At 41.2% G+C, this 22819-nt stretch overlaps 1 protein-coding gene across 3 annotated transcripts in view; it reads right to left on the reverse strand.

Moving 5' to 3' along the window:
- Positions 1 to 21832, reverse strand: part of RASA1 (RAS p21 protein activator 1) — a 66801-nt gene extending 44969 nt beyond the window's left edge. For all 3 annotated transcript variants that reach the window (XM_049796520.1, XM_049796518.1, XM_049796519.1), the window contains exons 1-4: positions 21348 to 21832; positions 4799 to 4948; positions 1033 to 1168; positions 103 to 173 (exon numbers count right to left, since the gene is read on the reverse strand). In XM_049796520.1, the coding sequence (XP_049652477.1) occupies positions 103 to 173; positions 1033 to 1168; positions 4799 to 4948; positions 21348 to 21832 (842 nt within the window). The remainder of the gene's footprint in view (positions 1 to 102; positions 174 to 1032; positions 1169 to 4798; positions 4949 to 21347) is intronic.
- Between the last annotated feature and the right edge of the window lie 987 nt (positions 21833 to 22819).

Consider the following 22819-nt stretch of genomic DNA (forward strand, 5'->3'; position numbering starts at 1 on the left):
AAGATGCAACTGGACAGTATTTGCGTATGAACACTACTTAAATCATCAGTATTTATAAATACTCTTGAGAATTTCACAACTGGTACAATTATTAAAACATACCTTATTTCATCAGTTTCTGGCACTTTGGTGTAAGGTAGAATTGCTCGAACTCTCCTTCTGTCCTCCACAGGCTACAATTTAAGAGAAGAGAGCAAAGATGATACTTTCCCTCTTTCTAGTGTAGAATCCTTCTCCCCAGCATTACGCTATTCTGAAGCAAAGGACTGTTAACCGCCACTTATATCCTTCTCGGCAGTTTTAAATTTTAAAGCTAAAAACTGCTGAGAGCTAGAAAAGCATAATTCATACAGTTAGCTCCAAGAGCTCTCATTTTGTTTCATCTTCTAGCATGACAGATAATGTATATAATCTTCGAAATAACTTACTAGTAAGATAATTCCCATAAACTTTCTTCCACTTAGAAGAATTTCCTAGAGTGGAAATTTCCAGTTTAACAAATCAGAATCATCTTTATTTAGGTTTGGGGTATTGTTTCGGTGGCAGGGGCATTATGCAGTGTTTTGTTCCGTTTTGATTACTTATATTGTAATGGGCATGTGAAAGAAGCCCCGTTTTCAGAAATCTTGGTTATTTCCAGGATGAATATGTTGAAACTGTTGTTAGATACACAAAATATCACAGAACAGTAGAGGTTACATTACTACGGTGCTCTTTACTAGCCAAGAACTGCACATTTTCTTGTTTATCTCTGTTTGTTTACAAGGCCGTTACTACATTTGGAGACAACTGCCAACACCTGACACCTAGCTTTCTCATTACACATTCTCATTAAATAGCAATATTTCTTTTTTCTAATCATTACTTTGTATCAGTAGGAATGCATTTTTACATTCCTTATACTTCAACATATGCTGAGCCCATGTAGAACTACACAAAACTTTCTACAATGCTTTGTCCAAAGGAAACTATGAAAGGTGATTAAAGTTATTAACATTTAAGTAAATGACACTTAAAAATTTTAGTACTCACCTCTGGAGGTGCTACTGGAAATAAGAGCTTTTCCCCTTTCAGCAAACAGGACACATGACTGTAATAACCGATTAGGTCTGAGAGTGAAGCAAAACGGCGTCCACCAATGTAATAGTCTCCACACATGGCAATAATCCTGTTAATAAAAAAAAAAAGCTTGACAGAAATTTTTTGTTACCGATATTTTTTTTTAAAGAAAAATGAGATAATGGTTAATTTTTAAAGCAATGTAATACTGCATTTTGCTGAATGTAGACAAGGTCTCTTGTAAGTAAGTAAATCTTAGCTAATGAGTATTCCATTAAAAATTGCAGATACATATTGCATGATACACCAGTATTTTAAGGCTCTAAAGGAAATGCTGATTCACAAAAAAAGCCAGTATATTTGTCAGAACTAAATGAAATTAAACAGAAAAATGTAATTGTGAGTGTCCTGGAAAACTGAAATAATGCGCTGGTAGACACAACAGGATTATTACTTGTATCAGGCAGGATATACATCTTTTATGACAAGCTTATATAAATTTAATAAAATATTAAAATATTTTAACAACAAATAACTGCACTTGATTATACAATGCAGAAAACAAACACCTTCAGAAATTAGTCACTTTCTTACAGTTACTTTAGCATCCATATTAAAAGTTAAGAAATTACTTTGGAACAATCAAAATATCTCCTTATACTCAATTTAAAAGTTTGCTAATTAATGGGAAAAAAAGCTTACAAAACCATTTCAGTAATTTAACACAACAAAGAATTCTTATAAAACTGTTCATTTTGTTCTTAAAGGGTTGTGTTTTTCTGAAAGCACAGAGATTCGTTAATGCATTGTCATATAAAAAATGGGAAGTATCGTGTCTGTTCACATTGCTGGTCAATACAAATTCTAAAAGCAGTCGGAAATAATTTATTTAGGTAAAATAGTTAACAGTATTTAAAACATTCCTGTTACACTCAAGAGTCATTTGGAAAAGTCAAATAGTACTTAATCTGAAAAAACTTTAAGATGAACACACAATCCAAAGAAAATTATCACATTATGCATATCAATGGCATCAAGAAGACCTGAATTTTTCCAGCAACACAGAGATCAGACAGGAATCCCAAGTAGCAGCTCACCTGCATTCTTATGAAATGTTAAGAAATTGAGAAACAAATTATTACCAAGCAAAGCAAATTTTGCTGTCACAAAAAAAATTAAAAATCTAAAGTTCTTGTTAATTGTCTCTCCAGTTTCCAGAAGAGAGACAAATTATCTTAAGGATATTTCAAAATAAATTACAGTACCAAGAATAAACATATTTGAATCTTCCTAGTATTCTACTTCATGTTTGAGCTATTCACAAAGCTTGCGAACAGCTCAAAAACAGAAGGGGGGAGGGGCAAACCCCAAATGAAACATTCAGTTGACAAGGAACTTCATCCTTCATCCCAAATGAGTACACTATTTATTGGTTTCTTCCATTTTTACTCTTATCCTTTAGCAGGTCACTATTCTCATACATTCCTGCCCAAAAATCTTCCTTCTTCAGGCCGTCCTTTGAACTAAATTATTTCTCCCAAACAGTGATGTAACATGTATACAAAGATGGATCTTCAGAGATGAAATCTAAAGTTTTTAAAAATATAGCACTGCAAGGGGAGTCACAAAACAATCTAACTTTAAGGACATAGGCTAGAACTTTTGGCATCTTTTCGGTAAGATTCCTTGGTAAAGTATTCAACGGGGATTAGGTTCTAAATGAAATTTAGTGTTTCAGATTATTATTTCATCAAGCTTAAAAACCTTTCTTCAGAATACTGAGCTAGGAAATACATAAAGACTTCTGTAATCACAGAAAATTCTGAAGGACGTGATTAAAAGATAAAATATTTTCCTTCAAAATATTTTGTATCACTCTGACTCACCAAAAAAAGGTAACTCTTCAGTGAAAAAAAGATTTAGTTTCAACAGATTCATATGCTATAAATCAATCATATGCTACATAAGCATATATGTCTGTATGCAATTTTCAAGAGGCACCAAAAGAATTAAGAGTTTAAGAAGCTTTAATTTAAAATGTTGTGATTTCAGTTGCACAGAATTCTAAGAGGAGTTTAATGTGAAAAATAACCTTTTAGGAAATAAAATATGAAGGACATTTTTTACAACGGAAGTTTCACCCATTCCTGGTAGGCTGCAATTGGCAAAGATCAAGCTTTGGTGGAAACAGCACTTCTACTTTGCGGGGCATAGGAGATCCATCCCTGTATTTGCCTGAAATTACTTTAAGGCTGCCATTCTTTAAGTTGACAATGCTCTTGAGTGTAACACTTGCCTATCTAATAACAAACAAAAAAATACACTTGGCAGTCAAAGAACAAAACTGAAAACATGTCCGATCTCCGAAGAACAGTATTAACAAATTAATTCCCTTTGAATATTTACCTTTGTGTGTTTTATGGACCTCAGAATGAAAGATTCTTTAAGGTTTGAGAATATTGTAAGGACCCTTTCCTTAGGAAATCAGAAAACGTTAGACTATTTTTCTATCTGAGATGCCAGAAACACTTACGGTGGGCATTAACCAATAGTCAATTGCCTGCTACTGGCTTCAAAAAGAGCAAGCTATTAAAAATAATCCAGGACTCAAACAGCACTAGAAAACAAGTATTAGCAGAGTTTCCTTTTCTGCTATTGCTACACAGTAACTAGTTCCCAAACCAGTATCAGTACAGATGAGAAGCTGAAACTGATAGCTCAGATGGCAAGATGTAAACATGAGATACAATTTGTGTGCTATATCATCTGCACTTAAGAGAATTATGCCTTCATGTCAATGGTAGATCAGGACCTATGAGCCATACTTCATCACACAGCAGATGCAACCAAAAACTTCCTACATTTGCAAACCATGGACACAGTGGCTCATAAGTTGGTGTTGTGGGTAATTCCCACTTTCAGAAGTTGAAGAATTTGCTTTGAATTTGTTTGATGCTATCCAGACAACTGACAGATATTTCTTTTGTCTGCTGAAGAAACATTTGCTTTCCTATTTCGTAAAGATGAACACTACACTGCAGGACTCCACTTGCTGACTAACCTTCAAGCTCTTCTCAGAATACATCTCATTTACACTAAAGACAATGAACTCACTAACGTACAGTTTGGTAATGGTAAAATAACTCTAGTTACAACTTTGGATAAAGAGCTACTTGTATTTTGATCAACTAATTCTAACACATACCGAAAGCTGTTTCCAGCAAACCTTCAGATTATTAAACAGATAATCTCTTTGTTTCTTATTGGGTTTTCTCTTTTTTTTTTCTTTTCTTTTTTTTTTTTTTTTTTTGGGGGGGGGGGGGGGGAAAGAGGGGGAGGGGAGACTGTCCCTCAAAATTAAGGATGCAACCAGATGTGCTGGCACTTTAAGTATGTCCTGTGACCTACGATGGCTACTAGGAACAAACTCAAAACAATCTCCTGGACTGACTCATGAAACCTGCATGTTGCTTTAAGTCTATTCACAACTGCTTTAGACAGGCTTCTCTATCCAGATGTTGTTGGTTTCCTCACATTTTTGTTCCTTAGCCTATGAAGTCATTTTTAAGCAGCATATTTTAGAACAATTAAACACAAGTAAAAAGCTGTACAATGCAAGAATAAAGAGTCAAAAATATTCAATTATAATACCATGATTGTTTTCTGTTTGTACTCTATTGTGTTCTAAAACCAAAAATAAACAGATTATAGTATTTTAAAAAAAACATTTAATTCTCACCTAAAATGATTGACATTTGTTTTACTAAGGAATGAAAGCACAAATGAACCTGGTCTCCGATCACTCTCTCGAATAAGGTAACTTCCAGGTTTTCCTGCTTGTCGAAGACGTTCTTCTGCAATTGTTCTGTCAAGTTTTCCATGATACCATCTGAAAAAAACCCCAACAATTGGTGTCCTTAGAACTCAAGGTTTTTGTTTATTTTCACAGAATAGTCCTATGAAACTAACAAAAGCTTTCAGTCAAAACTGATCTAACTCCAAACCCTTGTTTCAAACTTATCACACTTTTACATGTTCAACTTCCCAGTTTACTTATTTCCAATAAACAATATTTAAGACAGCATAGTTTTTCAGATAACCTGCTTCTCCCAATGGACCATTCCAAGGGGCAGAGGCTCTATACGTATCATCAGCTTTTCTCTCCTTCCTAATTTGCTTATTTTAAACAAACAGAACCAGAGGTAACTGATCTCACTTGGAAGACTGTTTTAAGCCTACATGGGCTTCAGTTCAGGCTGGATTTTCCAAAAGCATAAATTGAGAAGTTAATTGTAACAACCTGTTTCTTAGCTGACACAGGTACTGCTGTAGCAAAGCCTGCATTGAATTGGAGTGACAGCAGTCACCAGACCACCATCCGGCCCCAAAACAGTCTTTCCTCATCACAATGCGTACCCTATCAATTAAGAAGAACTGCAGATGCCTGGCAAATCACAGACTGCAAAATATGACAAAGGAACACTTCAGTCTAAAGGAAAGTTTAGATTGTTACCATTCAAGCATTCATTCGCCTTACCTCAGTTTGTTTACACAGCTCTTGTGAGAACACTCGTTCTACTCAAAATCATCAAGTATTAGGTTTAAAAAAAAAAAAAAGCAAGCAGCAGTGGAGAGTGCCATTCAAATATAAAGCCAAGCATTGTTCTCATCACGTTCACAAAGCCACAGCATGTTCCAGAGCTACATACTGTAAAAATTTATTAGCTCTTCATCCATCAACTAACTATGCTTAATTCAACCTTTAATTTCTACACTTGAGAAAACATGAGCTTCCATACAGCCACTGTTTTAGACAATTTAAATCCTTCACCATGCCAGATGATTTGCCTTTGAGTTCTAATAGTTCACATATGTCTTGCAAGAATCACAAAAATGCATTTTGGGAGAGATATGTAAATGACCTTTTGAACTAATATATGCAAGAATACCAGAAATTGCACTGATTACACTTCCAAAAAACATGAATAGCTGGGCTGTTCATAAAATCTGACTGGAAGCATTTTATTTTTTTTTTTAATATGAAATGGAAGCAAAAGTTTTGAGAGCTTTTATCAGACTGAAAATCAGATAAACTAAACCAATAAACATCATGTATACCGGCAGAAGCCGCACCAGCACAGGTACTGTCTACCCTGGCAAAGCTATGTGCTTGGTAGTATAGCTCTCCTTCACTTCTCTTCCTCATCCTGGTCAAAACAAGTTAAACCAGAAAAAGCACTGTTGTGTCTGTACTACATACAGCACTTAAGGCTGCTACAGGCAGAGTTACATTGGTGAGATCCTGTCTCATCCCACTGCAGAGCAATGGAGCCTCGTGGTCAGAAACCTGGCGCTAAAAGAAGGCCTGCAAAAAAGTGGATCACACTACTCCTACCAGGAGGGTCCTTTAGGAAAGGAAACAAAATCAAGACCGTCTGTTTTTAAGTACCTAGGACGAAATATTCTGCTTGTCAGTGTGCACAGCATAGCTGAAACCCAAGTTTGTTCATTCATAGCACATGTCACAACAAATGGGCTTTGCTATTCTGGATAGACCGACTTTCACAAAGAAAGAAACTCCCCAGAGACTCAAGAAACTTTCCTGATCAAAGAAATTCTTTGAAACCAACATTCCGTGAAGCCTATTTTAAACTAACAGGTTCACTAAGCTTTGTTTAATTTATTCCTATTTATCATCTACTTGAGAAGAATAATCTTAACTCTATTGAGAGACACATTGCCTTACAATGCCAAACTTAAAGGCACACTTTTGAAATAGGGAAGGTGGGAGTGTTAATAAGAATACAAACTACTAATAAAAAATACACTAGGAAAACAAAAAGGCAGGATTACTTGCAAACAAGACATTCAATTTTTTTTCTGTAAGGGACTGGGATTTCTTACAATGATAGCATAAACTTGGATGCTCCAATTTTACAACCAGAACCTTTGAACAAAGAGGACACCCTCCTTGCCAGTGACAGCAATATATATATTGCTATATCCCACATACTGGAGATCACCTCCTCTAACACTGAAGAGGCTATACATATTCTCTCTCATTCAACAGTGTTATATCAAGCCTAACAGAAGACATTTATTACCTGGTAAAGTAGAAGCAGGGTTAAAATTTATTTGCTCCCCCATTTCAGAAAAGGTTTGTTTTCTGAAATAAAAACATCTAGTTAACTTCTGAGTGCAATTAAATTCAGTGTCACTATGCACATATTTGAAATATTAACACCTGGTAGAAAATACACTGTATTTTACAGCTTGCTATGCATTAGCGTAATGCACAAATTACTCTATACCACTAGCTACAGAAATAAGTATTAACACTGAATTTAACTACCAACTGATATGAAGGTACAAATGGCAGTAAAGTAGTCAATATTGAGCAATGGTAGCAGAAAACAGCTCCAGTGATATCCTCAGGAAGCCTCTGTAGATAGCACACATCTTTAAAAAACAGGATACACACTTAAGAACAACCTTTTAAGATACCATTAAGAGGATGCAAAATGCTTGTTGAGAAATATCTGCATTTTTCCAGAGAGCAGAATTTCATGACTAGACAGATCCACTATATCCAAGCAATATATAGTGTAAGAGTGTTGAAAGACTTCATTTTTAGAAGTGCACATCTTGTATTTCATCCAGCTATCACCCTTTTTCAATATTATATGAAGATGCACTCTGCAATGTTGCATTGTTATCTTCAAGTAGTTTGATAGCAAACTGTAAAGATTATTTTACAAAATTGCAGTACTCGATCCGATTTAAAGATATCAAGTGCTCAATTAAGGAGTGGCATTATCTTTTTAATACTTCTGTTAAAAGGTTGTAGGATTTTGCTTTGAAATACAGCCATAGATCAATTTTTCTGTGAATATTGGTTAATGTACTGAGCAAAAATTCATACATGCACAGTCAGTGAAAAATGTTAAGATCACTTATGCTGTACTATCAGTTATAAAGGTAGATCCCTCCAATTCTCAATGCTATCCAAAGAAAATACAACGGAAATGACTAAACTACAGAACCTGTCCTACTTGTTGTAATTTCATAAGAGAATAAAGAGTGCAGAACACTCTGAAGGAGAGGACCAGGCCATCATACATTCCAAAATAAAATAAATCCCAGATCCTCTGGCTTTAACCCTCAATCAGGTATCTCAATGAAGCTTGAGTTCAGTGTTTCTGCAAAAATACATCACAAGAAACTACCCTTCCCCTTTTGGAGGCTCTGCACCATTTAAAGTTTTATAGGTCAAGATCAACAACTTTGGCATTTTGCAACCATAACAGCTTGATGTTTAATATGTTCACAGTCAGAAGCAACACTTAACCAGATCTCTTGATTTATATCAAATACAGCTTCTGAACAGATGTAAAAGGGACTCCTATCTACACTGCACTAGGAGTCTGATAAAAGGAATTCAGGTTTGGATAGAAAGGTATCAAATAAAAAGCCTGCCTAGCTGTTCATAAATACAGACTTGCCCCTGTGGCTGTGACTTATCAAATGTGTGCACTCAAAACCGTAACTTAGATTTATATCCTCCATCATTGCCAAAGACAAGATCGCTATCATTTCTAGTCAAGTCTCCTCTGCTTGCTTGCCTAGTCCTACCTATGAACACTTCTGTATTTCTAACATTAACTTTGCAAATTTTTAAATGTTGACAATCCACTCTTTTCACGGTGTTTTGAGCAAACATAATTAAATGACATTCTGAATCACAGCTAGTGCCCTTACAATACAATAGCTATTAAGACATGCATTAAAAGAGAAAGCGCAAGTAGCCTTGCAACAGAATGTTATGGAGTGATTGAACCATAAAATGTCTTACTAACTAGAGATTACAATTTAGGTGGTTGTTTCCATGACCACCTGTCTAACTGCTGGAACAAACTTGTAAAATTGTTACCTAAATTGCGACCTTTATTTTTCTGCTAAGAGAATACCGATAATATTCTTCCATGTTTCACAAACTAGTCAGAAGCTGTGCAAGAAAATACTCCCATCTGCCAGTTTAAATCGAAAACAGCATGTTCAAAACTCCAACCCTATGTATCACAATCTTAATTACAGCAAACAGACAGAATGCAGACACAACATCACAGACAGCTTATATAGCCACACGAGCAACATACAGCTGCGCAGAAGAATTGTCCCTACACTACAGCCACAGCCACGTTGTGTGGCTGACAGCCGTAAGCTCTAAGTCGTGAACCTCGTGAAAGGAGTTGCACTGCAGTTAGAGCCGTTACCTCCGGCCTGCAAACAAGAGCTCCTTAATTTTCCTTCGCTCCATGGAACATGCTGGGTACCAGACACCCAGTCACACCAGCCTCACTGGGCACAGCCAGCACTGTTTACTGTGAGCAGGAATGCAACTACACTGCATTCCTTTAGCAAGCTCATGGTACAGCAACAGGCCTTTCGGCCCTCAACATGGACACTACACAAGATCCATGCAAGGCACAGACTGTTCACAGAGAGGTAACAGATGGCGAATTTGCCATCTGGAAGAAGGCGGCAGCTGCTATTGTGTGTGGAAGCACGTCACATTGTTCGACCAAATCCTTTTATTTACATATTTCCTTTTTACATGTGGGAAAAGCAAATATTACGAAGCTTTGTTGTTCCACTAAAGGATTCTGCCGTTACAGTATGCTGCAATTTTTAGTTAGGAACACAGTAGGTTTGGGAGGAGGGAATGCAGGAGAAAGTGCTGAAAGGGAGTAAAAGTGTTTTTCAGCAACTTAGTACAAATGTACATGTTGATAATAGCTGCAGGCCTCTCTACTACTGTCTAGAAAAAGTTATGGTGTACAGGAAAAAGGGTCATCAAATGCCAATATCCACTTCACTCAAGGCTCTTAGCCATACCATGCTGCTTCAACAAAACGTGTAAGAGGAATGGAGAACTTCTAGCAGTCATGGTCAGAGCTCCCCTCCATCAATTCAGTCACTGCCTTAGTACCTTTCACACGTTACAGATTCTAGTTATCAACCCCTGAGGCTATGCAAGCTCTGTTCCCATTAGAGGCAAAAGAGAGCAAAGATGATTACCATGAACTGGGAAAATCCTCACTTTCAAATGGCACACAGGAATCTCAAGCACAGTTTCATAAAGACAGAGGAGAAAAAAAAAAAACAACCACAACAAAATATCCTGTATTCTTACTTGTTTCTTCGTATCCTGTTAACACCAACCACTCCCTCTCAAGCCTTCCATGTGAGGACTGGATGTTCCTATTCACTGTTTAACTTTGATTTCTGTCTTACAATTTCTCTCAGCATTCTTAGTTTTACCATCTTTTATCCAGACTCTGCCTTCTAACACTTTACCCCCTTCTCTGTCAGATTTGTAAGGCTGCACTACTTCCTTTATGCACATTATTTGTAGAGATTAAATTAAGTTTCACTCAAACTTTAGTAAATTCACATCCTTCTTCTGTCCTACTAGTTACTATTCAGTAGTTACCAATTTTTGACCAAGTCTTTGCCGTTCTCCACATCACAACGAACTTCCTGTCAGAAAAAGCTCTGAAAATACCTATCAACTACTACACTGGATGCACCTTTAAGATAACAAAACAAGAGTTGAAACTAACTTGGAGCCAAGTATGTGAGTGTTACATACTCTTCTAGGGAATGGAGGGAGGGGGTTTTATCCCTTTTGCATCCCTATACATTTTTCTAAGAGGCTGTACAATGCATGTAGGCATACCCATGTAAGCCTAATGAAGAATAATTCTGCTTTTCTCATTTGACTGTTCGAAAACCTCTTAGAAACAGCATGTGGAAAACTGAACCGTGCTGCACTTCAAGACTAGGAACCAGCCAACTACTGTGGAAAGTCATTACCGTAGGCACTCGTCAGTACAGCAGCTGTGACAACCTGTTAACCATGGGACTCACACACACCCCCAAAAGAAGCCATCAGAATACTTTCAGCAGAGTTTACATCAACTCCAGGCTAAAACAAAACAGATTAACCAAAAACATCAGTACATCTTAACAAAAAGACTATGCAAAGATTAAAGAGCAAGATAAGCATACAGTTATAAAGGAATACATTTAAATGACTTCACTAGGGAAAGAAAGGTTCTAAAAGTTTCAACTGCTGTAACAAAAAATGCTATAAGCTTTAAAAGAGACAGAGATGTGACAACAGTGTAATATCCATCATAGCCAAAAGATCTCTTCCAATCCTACCTGATACATATTTACTGAAACAAAGACTGATAGCCTATCTCATTTTTGCAAGAGCCACCAATAAGCAGGTAAAATGTAGCTAAACTGGCTGAAAAATAGCTCCTGAAACAGCTTGCATTTTCTTCCTGAAGGATCAGCTTAGGAAGCGAGTTCTGGAAGTCATTAAAACTTTTAGCAAGTAACTTACCATTTTCACATGCTTCCTACTTGGGCCCTCAAGTAAAAAAATATGCCTTTTTCTGTTAGAACTAAGAGTAACTACTACAGAAACAATACTGCTACACAAATCAGCAGATACTCTTTGGCAATAATTGAGAAATTTCTAAGACATTCATCTTGTCTGCCATTAACTTCACTAAATGTACCAGAGGCTCCTTCACCTTCCTTCTCCTCCTCCTTTCACCTCACCGTCTCTAACCAAGCATAGGTTTTTGTTCTGTGCTTCAAGCTCACCTCCTCTTGCAAGCTGGAAGGCCTCTCTAAAAAAGTGCATTGCACCCATGGATAGATAACTGTTTCTATAACGAGAAAACCCTGACAGTTATACACTAGAAATCAAAGACAGATACAATGCCTGGATTAAAAGATGTCCAATTCTTCCTACATGCACTAGGAACAACAGTGAGGGAATATAACCTGGAGAGTACAATCTATACACAACAAATCCAACAGTGCAACATAAAAACACTGTGTGTACAACTAAGGCAGGAAAAAAAAACCCTATTTCTATACTTTAACATAGAACGGGATGATTACTACAGAGGCATGGTAACATTTTGCTTTTGGAAGAATAAATAACTTTATCTAGCATCCCTTTTATTGCCAAGGAGTAGAAAGAACAGCAACAAAAAAAGTGTCTCCACAGATACTTAGAAAGCACAAAAATCTGTGCAAGAAAAATTCTGGGGAAAAGGTGTGGTTTCAACAAGATAACGCAAGCAATTCCTTAAATGTTCCGGATTAAGCAAGTATCCAGGCTTGCATCTTGTAATGTCTCTAATGTTACTCTACTAACAGATGGCAATATAAAAGAGGAATTGATTGATTTATGGTTACTCTTAAATTTTATGTATAGAAAAAGATGATGCAATTTATCTGTAAAATAACCATACAAAACCCAATGAGTAAGCCACAGACTGAGTATCCTTTTGCGCGTCTCCTACATACAGCTGAACATTTATGTACATACGCATAATTTTATGGAAAGCAAAAGGTAAAATCTTAACAACAACAAAAAGAGAACAACACTTTAGAAAAACTTCTTCCACAAATCTACACAGAATTACCATACAATTCCTGGGCTGATTATCAAAGGCTGGCTAAACCTAGATGGTTTCTGGAAACTACTCCAGAAAAGAAAGCAGTGTACTCTGCAAGGGGAAGTTCACAGAACTTGTCCAAATATCTTTAAGAAGCTATTAATAAGAAAATCACATAGCCACCCCTGCTGAGCCAATGACAGCAATCTTTAACAGAAAACTGTAATGTTTCAAATAGTCCCATGTAGTTACATACTCAACTTCTTCACATATAATTACATATAGTCAGCATCTCAACACTAACATTAACTGGACAAACTGGCAAGATACAGACTGGATGGGTGGTCTGCAAGATTGGAAGGAAATTGGCTCATGGGCTGGGTTCAGAGCATGGTGATCAGTGGTTTGTACTCTGGCTGGCAGCCTGTCACAAGTGGGATCCCCAAGGGATTAACACTTGGCCCCACGTTGTTCAGCATCTTCACAAATGAGCTAGGTGATGGGATTAAAAGCACCCTCACCAAGTTTGTTGATGACACCAAACTGGGTGGTGAGCTAGACACGTCAGATGGGAGAGCCACCCTACAGAGAGACCTGGGCAGGCTGGAAGCGTGGGCTAGCAAGAACTGTATGAAGTTTAACAAAGACAAGTGCAATGTCCCGCACCAGGGATGACAAAACCAAAGAGCCCAGTCCAGGCTGGGATCCGTGTGGCTGGGGAGCAGCCTTGCTGAGAGGGACCTTGGGGTCCTGGTGGACAACAGAATGATCAGAAGTCAGCAGCGTGCCTCTACAGCAGCAAAGGCAGATCGGATCCTGCGCTGCACTCACACGGGCATTGCTAGCAGAGGTAGAGACGTGATCAACCCAATCTACCAGTTTTCAGGCTGCACCCGCAGTACTGTGTCCAGTTCCAGTCCCCACAATTCAAGATAGATGCAGACAGACTGGAGAGGGTCCACAGGAGGGCCACAAGATGACCAAAGGGCTGGAGAACCTGCCCTGTGAGGAAAGACTGAGTTAGGCCTCTTCTCACTGAAGAAGAGAAGGCTCAGGGGGACCTCATCACACTACTCCAGTAGTTAATTATTTTTTTTTTTTACGGTGAGAACAATCATTCACTTGAACAACCTCCCCAGGGACAGAGGAAAACCTCTCTGGAGGTTTTCAAGATGCAACTGGACAGGCTGGCTGCTAGATAATCTCAGCTACATTCCCTTTCCCACAAAAGGCTGGGCTAGATGATCTTTCAAGGTCCCTCCCACCCTGGGCTGTTTTATGGTTCTATGATTCTATATATTCCAACCCTGATGAAACCGTATACTTGGAAAAAAAACCCTAGCACTTGAGGATGAACAACTATTGCAATTTCATTTTAACAAAAGAGAAAACCCTAACAAAAGGAATTGATTTGGTATGAAGTTGGCCACAGAAGCAGCTGCAAATACCAAACATTGAAGGTGAAAAATGACTTTTTCAGGGCCTGATCATCACAAGAATCAGACTGCTAACTTACCAGAACACTGACTGGAGCTTTCAATTTAATTTAGCAACACTGATTTGTATACATTAATTTGTACACATTAATAATTGTAATAAAAACATACTTTAGAAGGAAAAGGTAGATATTCCAAGCAAATTTATTTACTATTTAAGCAGCACTGCTAACTACCTTATAAAGACTTTTTTTTCAACAGGCAAATTCTTGAGCTTTTACAGCAGAAGTTATGAGATCTGCTACATAGAAAATGAAATATTCTGTTTACGATCCTAAGGATTTCTTGTCCTTTCCTTCAAAGTCTTCCCTATTAGCTACTGCCTCTGACATGATTCCTTTCTACTTCAAGTAACAATTTCCAACAAATAGGTCCTGTAACACTGATCCTCAACTATAAATAGTATATTTGGACACATACAGATTCACTCAAGTTGGAAGTGACTGCTGAGGATCATCTAGTCCAACCTTCTCTCCCCACCCTGCTAAAGCAGAGCCAGCTACAGCTGTTGCTCAGGGCCATGTTCACTTGGGTAATGAACATCTTCAATGATGGAGATGCCACAACCTCTCTGGGCAACATCTGCCACTGTTTGACCACTCCCACCATAAAAAAAGGCGCCTTTTTTTTTTTTTTTAATTCGGATAGAATTTCAAATTCTTTAATTTGTTTCCATTGCCTCTTGCCCTATCACTGGGCACCACAGAGGACAGTCTGGCTCCCTCTTCTTCGTTCCCTCCCATCAGGTATTTATACACATGGATAAGACCCACCCGAGCTGCCTCTTCTCCAGGGTGAACAGTCCCAGCTTTCTCAGCCTCTTCTTGTCTGACAGACGATCCATTTCCTTCATCATCTTGGTGGCCCTGCCCCGGGCCCACTTCAGTAAGTCCATGTCTCTCTTGTACTGGCGAGCCCTGCACTGGGCACAGCGCTCCAGATGTGTCTCACCAGGGCTGAGCAGGGGAGAAGGACCACCTCCCACAAGCTGCTGGCAACGCTCCTCCCAGTGCAGCCCAAGATACTGTTAGCCGCCTTTGCCATGAGGGTGCGTTGCTGGCTCTGCCCACTGGGACGCCCACGTCCTTCTCTGCAGGGCTGCCTTCCAGCTGGTCAGCCCCCAGCATATGCTTGGGGTTACTCCTCCCCAGTGCCAGAGCTTTGCATTTCCTTTGTTGACCTTCACGAGATCGCTGGCACCCCCATCTTCCAGCCTGTCCAGGTCACTCTGGGTGGCAGCACACCCACCTGGCGTTTCAGCCACTCCTCTCAGTTTTGCATTGTCTACAAACTTGCTAAGGGTGCACTCTGTCCCAGCATCCAGGTCATTAATCAAAATGTTAAACAGTATTGGCCCTTGGGTACACCCTGGGGAACACCACCAGTAACTTGCCTCCACCTGGACTTTGTGCTGCTGATCACCACCCTCTGGGCCCGGCTGTTCAGCCGGTTTTCAATCCACCTCACTGCCCATTTATCTAACCTGTACGCTGTCAGCTTGTCTATGAGGAGGCTATGGCAGATAGTGTCGAAAGCCTTACTAAAGTTGAGGTAAACTCTCCTCCTTTCTACCTGAGCCGATGACCTCATTGTAGAAGGCTGTTAGGTTGGTTAAGCACGATTTCCCCCTCATAAATCCATGCTGACTACTGCTCACCACCTTCAACACAAAACATAATTTAAAGACAGACTCAACTTTTTTCTGCTCCACAGTGACAGAGCAGATATTTTACATAAAAATAAAAAATACTGAAGACTGCCTGAAGTCTTTATATAGTATATAAAAGTATATAAAATGGGACAAGTATATAAAACTTGTCAAGCACTGGTAACATTTTATTAGTACTGACCGTACTCCAGAAGGACACAGAGAAACGCATCATCATTTCGCTGCAATACTTCCATGCAGCACAAAGAGAATGTTAAAACAACATGCCTTCTCCCCGCTCCTACTGCACCTATCAGTGAGACAAATGCCAAGATATTTTTTGGTTTTGTTAAAGGAGAAAGAAAGATATGTGAGCAACAGGGAAACTACCACAGGAGTCCTAAGAATTTATGTCTGACTCAACAGATGGGGTCTAACACTGAAGAGACCCATGGCCCCACAGATTAAACTTGTGCTCCTCCCCACTCTCCAGCCACAAAACATTAAGACAAGAGAAGGTGAATAAATATGGCACAACACTATGCTTCGCAATAGGGTAGGCCAGTAAATGAAGTGCATAAGTCCCACACTGAAGTTCTGGGAGTCAACATACGACACAAAATAAAAACTAGATAAAGCGCAGATTGAGAGACTCTATTCACTGTTTAAACTAAACTACATCATCTGATGTTAACCAGAAATATTGACTGAACTACTGAAAAATCTTCCTCAAACTTTTTCCGGCATCGAATGCTGTTCTACTTCTGGTTTTCTTCATCTGAAGCTTTCATTTATATATGTACCTAACATACTCTGTTTACTTACTGCTTCACTTCCTATATATGGTTAGGCACGATTTTACTCTGCTTTTAGCCATTCATTTAAGACAGCACTTCTAACACCACACATTCAGCCAGAGCTAAAACCAGATTTCTATTCAGATCTGTTCTGTAAGTGGCCAAATCCGTACACTACCTATCAGCTTTAGAAAAATAAGGTGTTTCGCTTCCGTAGAGAACAGGAATTAATAAAGAAATTCATTATCTACAAAAGTTTAGCTGCTAACCACATTAACTGCTAAACAGAAACCTCATACACTAAAATCAAGTTACACCACATTTCATTTTTGTTTATACAGTACCTAATTGAACATGCCAATATTATTTGCCCTCAGTTTTCAGTGCAACAGATTCATTCATCAGTATGGAAAAGGGCCTGCAGCCGTTATTCAGAAAAAAAATCCTTTTCAGGAGTTACTGAAATAAGTGCTGCAGAACACCAGACTTGCCACCTTTGACAGTCGTGAAAAAAAATAGAACTTCACACTACGTTCAGGTAGGAAAATGTTCTACTTTCATGCAATCCATGCTTATGTAATATTTCTCTATCCATCTCTCTATCTTCAGCTCTTTTTCTCACTATTATGTTGCCTCAACAGGCACCAAGAGTGACTGTAAGAATACATCTGCTTTGGGTAAGATCTGTTTTAAACAGACAGTATTTTGACAGCCTATCTCACTTTGAATGGTTGATAGCTTTTGATTTCAACTATTTCTATATCAAACTGATAACCACTGCTCAAAAAACACTGTAAGAAAAATATGAGTTTTGCTGGAATACAGTGGAACTGCTTTTGCCACCTTAATGGAACACTAGGATCTAAAATAATTTTGTCAACTAAGATTTTTAATCAAATACATAAATAACTGAACTATTACACATACCGCTGGTTTACAACCAAGTTAAATAGCATTCATTCATTAAATATGAAGGTATTTCCTTACCCTATTTCAGCCTCTGTCAGTGAGCTTTGCAAACAGGGCAGAAAGCACAGAAAAAAAATGACCAAAACAAACACAGAGTTGCCCACTTTATCCCTTAGCATCCCACGCCCCCCATCTAGCATTAAGCTACAATATACACACGCTACTGCTGTGCTCCAGAAATATGAAAAACCACACACACAGAATAGACAAGCCTTGAGTCAGTTTCACTTTGGATCAAAGACAAAAATCAAGGCTACTTGGGGATTTTGTGAATAAAGAGAACCTGTTACATGCTAACAATTTCCTCCCAGTGCTAGAAAATTAAAGAAAACACACTAAGAGAAGTCATATTCCCCTTTTCCTTAAGTACATGGAAAAGAGAAGAGGAAATTAAGTGTATTAGGTGCTTGCTAGCAAAGATGAACATATCCTGACTACCCTGAACAAACTATATTTACAGCATCCTGATGGGAAGTGCCGAACTTGCATCTGCTTTACTTCCCATCTCTTCAGGTTAGTTACTGTGAAAGCCAGAATGTCAGCTATACAGTATTTAAGAGCTACTCACGTTTAAAAAAAATGTTTCGTCTGTAACACCTTTACGGCCTAACACTTATAAACTGGGAACTTAGATTTTGTTTGCTTTGTGTTTTGTTTTTGGTTTTGTTTTCTTTTTTAATTTGCAAAACAAGTTAGGAGATGAAAAGGTGATAAATTGGGTCTAAGTTTATGCAGAAAGCTTCATTTTACTTTATACTTAAAAGTCTAATCTAAGATTGGAGTATGAACCTGGAAACACCAGCAGCAACTTTACCAGACACTTTTGTTTGGAGTCAAGTAACCAACCACTCAGTTAACCCTGAAATGCAATGCATGTCCATGGGAAGGAAAAGAAGCCTAGTGAGTCGTTACTGTTGTGAAAGAAATAATGCCTTTTTATTCTTACAGCGGAGAACAGGAATTTTATAATCACATAAAACAAGGCCAGGAGTGAAGAGCACTCTCAATTTTCTGATGTATGCATAACATATTGTAAGCAATTAAGACAAAAAAAACATTTGACAGAATCGTGGAATTATCCATCAAGCCAACCCTGCATGCCTCCTATAAAAACTGAATGAATTAGGAGGAAGTGGGAAAGGGTGGAGCTGGCAGTCATATTTAAACAAATGGAACAACAGTTTTGTAATCACATTCAACTGGAGAAATTTAATCCAAGTTTAAATTGCAAGATCCGTTACTGTTCTTAAAGACTTATATTGGACCTTTCCTTATATAAGACGGTAGATAATACTGATCTTTGTTTTTGGTAATCAATCAGGAGTTCAACTCCATAGAAGCAGATGGTATGCCTACAAAGAAAGGGCACTTCCAAAATAAAACAGCAGGACTGAAAGGATACAATTTACTATCGACATATGGCCAATGTAAATGACTTAACTGAGAATGGTAAAAACTGATGCTGTATAAAATAAATAAGAGATGAATGAAAAGGAAAAAGGCTTCTAATCGTTTTAATCAGCCAACCTAATTTTTTTTATGGAAAAGTCACACACCAAGGATAAAATTGCAAAGTAAAAGATTAAGTATGTGGAGGTATGAACTTCTGATTCTTTTTTTTTAATTTATTTTATTTCTTGGATGTTCCTGTATTGAAGAAACTTAAAGAGAAGAACATTTAGCTACAGAGCTATGCCCTGGTCCCGCAAAAACTTCAATGTCCCCTTTGTCTGACTAAGGTAAGTAGCCTTGCCAACCAAAACAAAATCAGGGCCTCTGCAGTCTTCCCCTAGCATGTACTCTTCGTCAGAAATCTAACATCCTTTCTCATGAAAGTTAGCCATCATGCTTGCACATGACTTACACGACAATATTCTGACTGCAAAATCCACCCAGAATTGTAGACGAGGTAGCAATCATTTAGTATCAAACAGGTGATTATCAATGAAAATTACCTCTTTCTAAAAATAATTCAAAGCAGCCTTCTTTTTGGCTTCTTCCTCAGTTCTATGGGGATCTTAGCCAGGTCTAACAGAAGCAGCAGTCCGATCTTACAGAGAGAAAACCAAATAGCAGGATTCTGTATCTCACTGATTTGGCACCCAATACTGAAGAAGTAACTTTATTTTCCTCCTTATCCTTTGCCAAATCTTCCTAATCCTATTTCTAGCTCATTAGGGAATTCTACAAGCCTAAGACTATTCAAACACCATCTTCACAAAACAAGGCCTTAATGCCTACAAACTTCCACAAGTCCCGAAATGAAAAGAATAAAGGATTACTAGGAAGCCTGTCAAGGTTAGAGAGACTAATTTAAAAGAAAGCCTATAATGTTACCTTTTATGTCCTCCATACAACTGCAATGGCTCCTGAAATCTTGGAAGTACATGAAATAGTGCAGAAGTTAACTCTCTGACAGTGGAGTTACGACAGAACGTAAAAGGAACCCAAATTCAGACGGGTTTGCAGATTAACTTTCTGACCTCTATCTTGAATACATCTGCCACCCTGTACCTCAAAACCCTAAATTATCGACTATACTCACTGTAACTTAAGGAACAACATACTCCTAGGTGCTGACGGAAGCAATTGAATCCTCTGAAGCAACTTAATTTGGGGGGAGAATATGGTACCTGCTCAAGGGCTATTTTCTGTTCCAATACGAGCCTTGCAAGTGCTTTACATAAACCTGCAGACTTTCTACAATTAAATCCAAAGGTTGTGTTTCCAGTACTTACCAATTACACAAACTCTACGTAACATTATCTGATCTTATGTTTCACACAACATAAACACAGAACTGGTCTGCCTCTAGTGCAAGATTCTTTCTATTACCAGCACTGCAGGAGACCCGATTAACCTAATGGATGGATAAGTGTAATAAAACCTAACTGCAGGTTTACGGTTTCTTTTTTTCAACTGCCTCCTCTCTCTGAACATAACCTAACTAAAATCAACTTCAATTTAAATTGGCTGAGCAGTAAATCAGTTAGCCATTATTTATAAAAATAGCCTCTCTGCTAATACTCTAAAAAATAGAATATTAATTCATTTTAAATCCACGTTTCAAGACTGCCTGAATTTAAAAAAGGACCAAACACGTGCGCATTACATTAGCTATGTTTGTGTATGAAATAGAAAAGCTAAACTTTTTATTTTTTTTTTAATAGAAAGCAATGCAATACAAAATGATGACACGGCATACGAGTTATTTTATGCCATGGAAAGCATTTTTGTTAGCTTTTATATAAGAAAAATAAAGCTTATGGCTCTGCTGAGAAAGACTACGGCGCTACCGGAGATTGGAAAAGCCTCCCCAACAGGTAGTTAAACCACAACCGGAATAGCTCACTCTTCCTGGCAGCCTGCAGTATCGCTATGAAAGCTTGCAAAAAAAAAAAAAAAAAAACCAACCAAAAACACCCAACCACCCTAAACCAGAGCGCTTTCCCGCCCCCCCCCCCCCCCCAGGAGCTGACCCCAGTTATTCCCGGAGCACCACCTTCGAGTGAAGGGGAGCTGCTTCACGGCCGGTCCGCCAAGCGGGCAGGCGGAGAAGGGCTGTCCCCTCCGCCGAGCACCAGCCGCCGCCGGGCCGGGCACCGGCTCTGCCCGCCCCGGGACTCCCGTCCCCGGGCACTCTCCCGGCGGAGCAGCCTTCCTGCCGTGCAGCGGAACCGGGGGCGGGGTGGTGGTGTGTGTGTGTGGGGTGGGGGGGGGTGTCACAAAACTTCTGCGGGACTTCCACGCACACTTTCCACCGGGCAAAGGCGGGGGCGCGGCGCGGCGGACCCCGCTCCTCGGAGACCGGTGGGGCGGGGAAGGGGGGTTCGGGTGGGGGGGCGGGGGGGGGGTTAAGGGGGAGCGGCCGGGCGTGGCGGCGGCTACTCACTGGTTGGTGGGGGGCGCGTTGAGCGGGATGGCCACCTCCTCCTCTTCGTACTCCGGCCCGTCCAGCGAGTCCCCTTCGTCCACAGTTCCCAGCCCCCCGGCCAAGGGGGGCGGCGGCGGCGGCAGCGGGGGGAAGGCGGCGGAGGCGGCGGTACCGGGTTCGGTCGTCCGGGCCGCCTCCGGTCCCTGCCCCGGGCCGGCCGCTGCGGTGGTGGTGGCGGAGGCGCCGCCGGCCGCCGGAGGGGCAGGCCCCACGCCCAGCTCCAGCAGCCCCAGCACCGAGCACAAAGCCGGGCCACCCGGGGGGCCGGCGCCCGGGCTGCCGCCGCCGCCGCCGGAGCCGGCCGGGAAGGGACCCTGCGGTCCCGGCCCCCTGCTCGGGCACACGGCGGGGTAGCGCCCCGGTTCCGCGCCCGCGGCGGCTCCCGCCGTCCCGGCTGAGGTAACCGAGCCGCCCTCCTCACCCCCGGCCTCGGCCGCCATCATGTTGAGCCTCGCCCCCCCCCCCCCCCCCGCCGGCCCCCCTCCGCCGGCCGCCGCACGCCGGGGAGGTGGCGACAAAGGGGCCCCGGCCGCCCCCCCCCCCCCCACCACCACCACCACCACCACCCCCCACCCCCGCCCCGCCCCGGCGGGGAGCGGAGCCGGGGACGAGGGCAAAACTTCCCCGGCGGAGACGGGCTGGGAACAATACCCGGCTGGGCGGGGGCTGGGCGCGCAGGGCAGCTCCGCAAAAGAGGCCCCGCCGCGCCTGCCTCGGCCCCCGGCGGCCGCCAGGGGAGCGGCTCCGGCGGACCCGCGCTCCTCGTCCCGCCTCCCGCCCGCCGGTCAGGCCCGGGAGCGCGCGGGAGCCGGGCGGGCCGTGCCGCGCCTGCGCGCTGCGCCCCGCCGCGCGCGCGCACGCACACACACACACCCCACACACCACACCTCCCCCCCCCCCACCTCACAACCTCACCTCACACACGCGTGCGCGGGAGCGTGTGAGGGACCCCGGAGGCGGGGGGAAAGCGGGGTAACCTTGCCGAAATGGGGACACGCACACACAGACAAAAAAAGAAATAAAAAGGGGCCAAGTGTGGGAGGGTGGGCGGCAGGTGCTGGGAGGAGGGGGGAGGTCCTGCCCGGCCCGGCCCGGCCCGGCCCGGCCGTTGTCGGAGGGAGGCGTTCGGGGCGAGGGTCGGCGGCCTTGCTTCGGTCGGGGGAGGTGGGGGGGCCGGCAGCCTCCGAGCGGCCCGACCACCGGCCTGTCGGGGGCCTCGGGGCAAAAACCCGCGGGGTGTGGGAAGATCCACCGTCGGTTGAGCGGCTTTGGGCCTGGCCGCCTTCACGCCGCTGCTCGCTGGGGTGGCTTTTTTCGGGGAAATGCGCCTAAAAAGGACCCTTTCCTTGGCATGTTATTGCAAAGGCATGGTATTCTAGCGACAGGAATTTAAAAAAAACCCACCCGCATCCTCGAGTCTACAGCGTACT

Source organism: Accipiter gentilis, chromosome Z (assembly GCF_929443795.1).
Source record: "Accipiter gentilis chromosome Z, bAccGen1.1, whole genome shotgun sequence".
In the NCBI taxonomy this organism is placed as follows: domain Eukaryota; kingdom Metazoa; phylum Chordata; class Aves; order Accipitriformes; family Accipitridae; genus Astur; species Astur gentilis.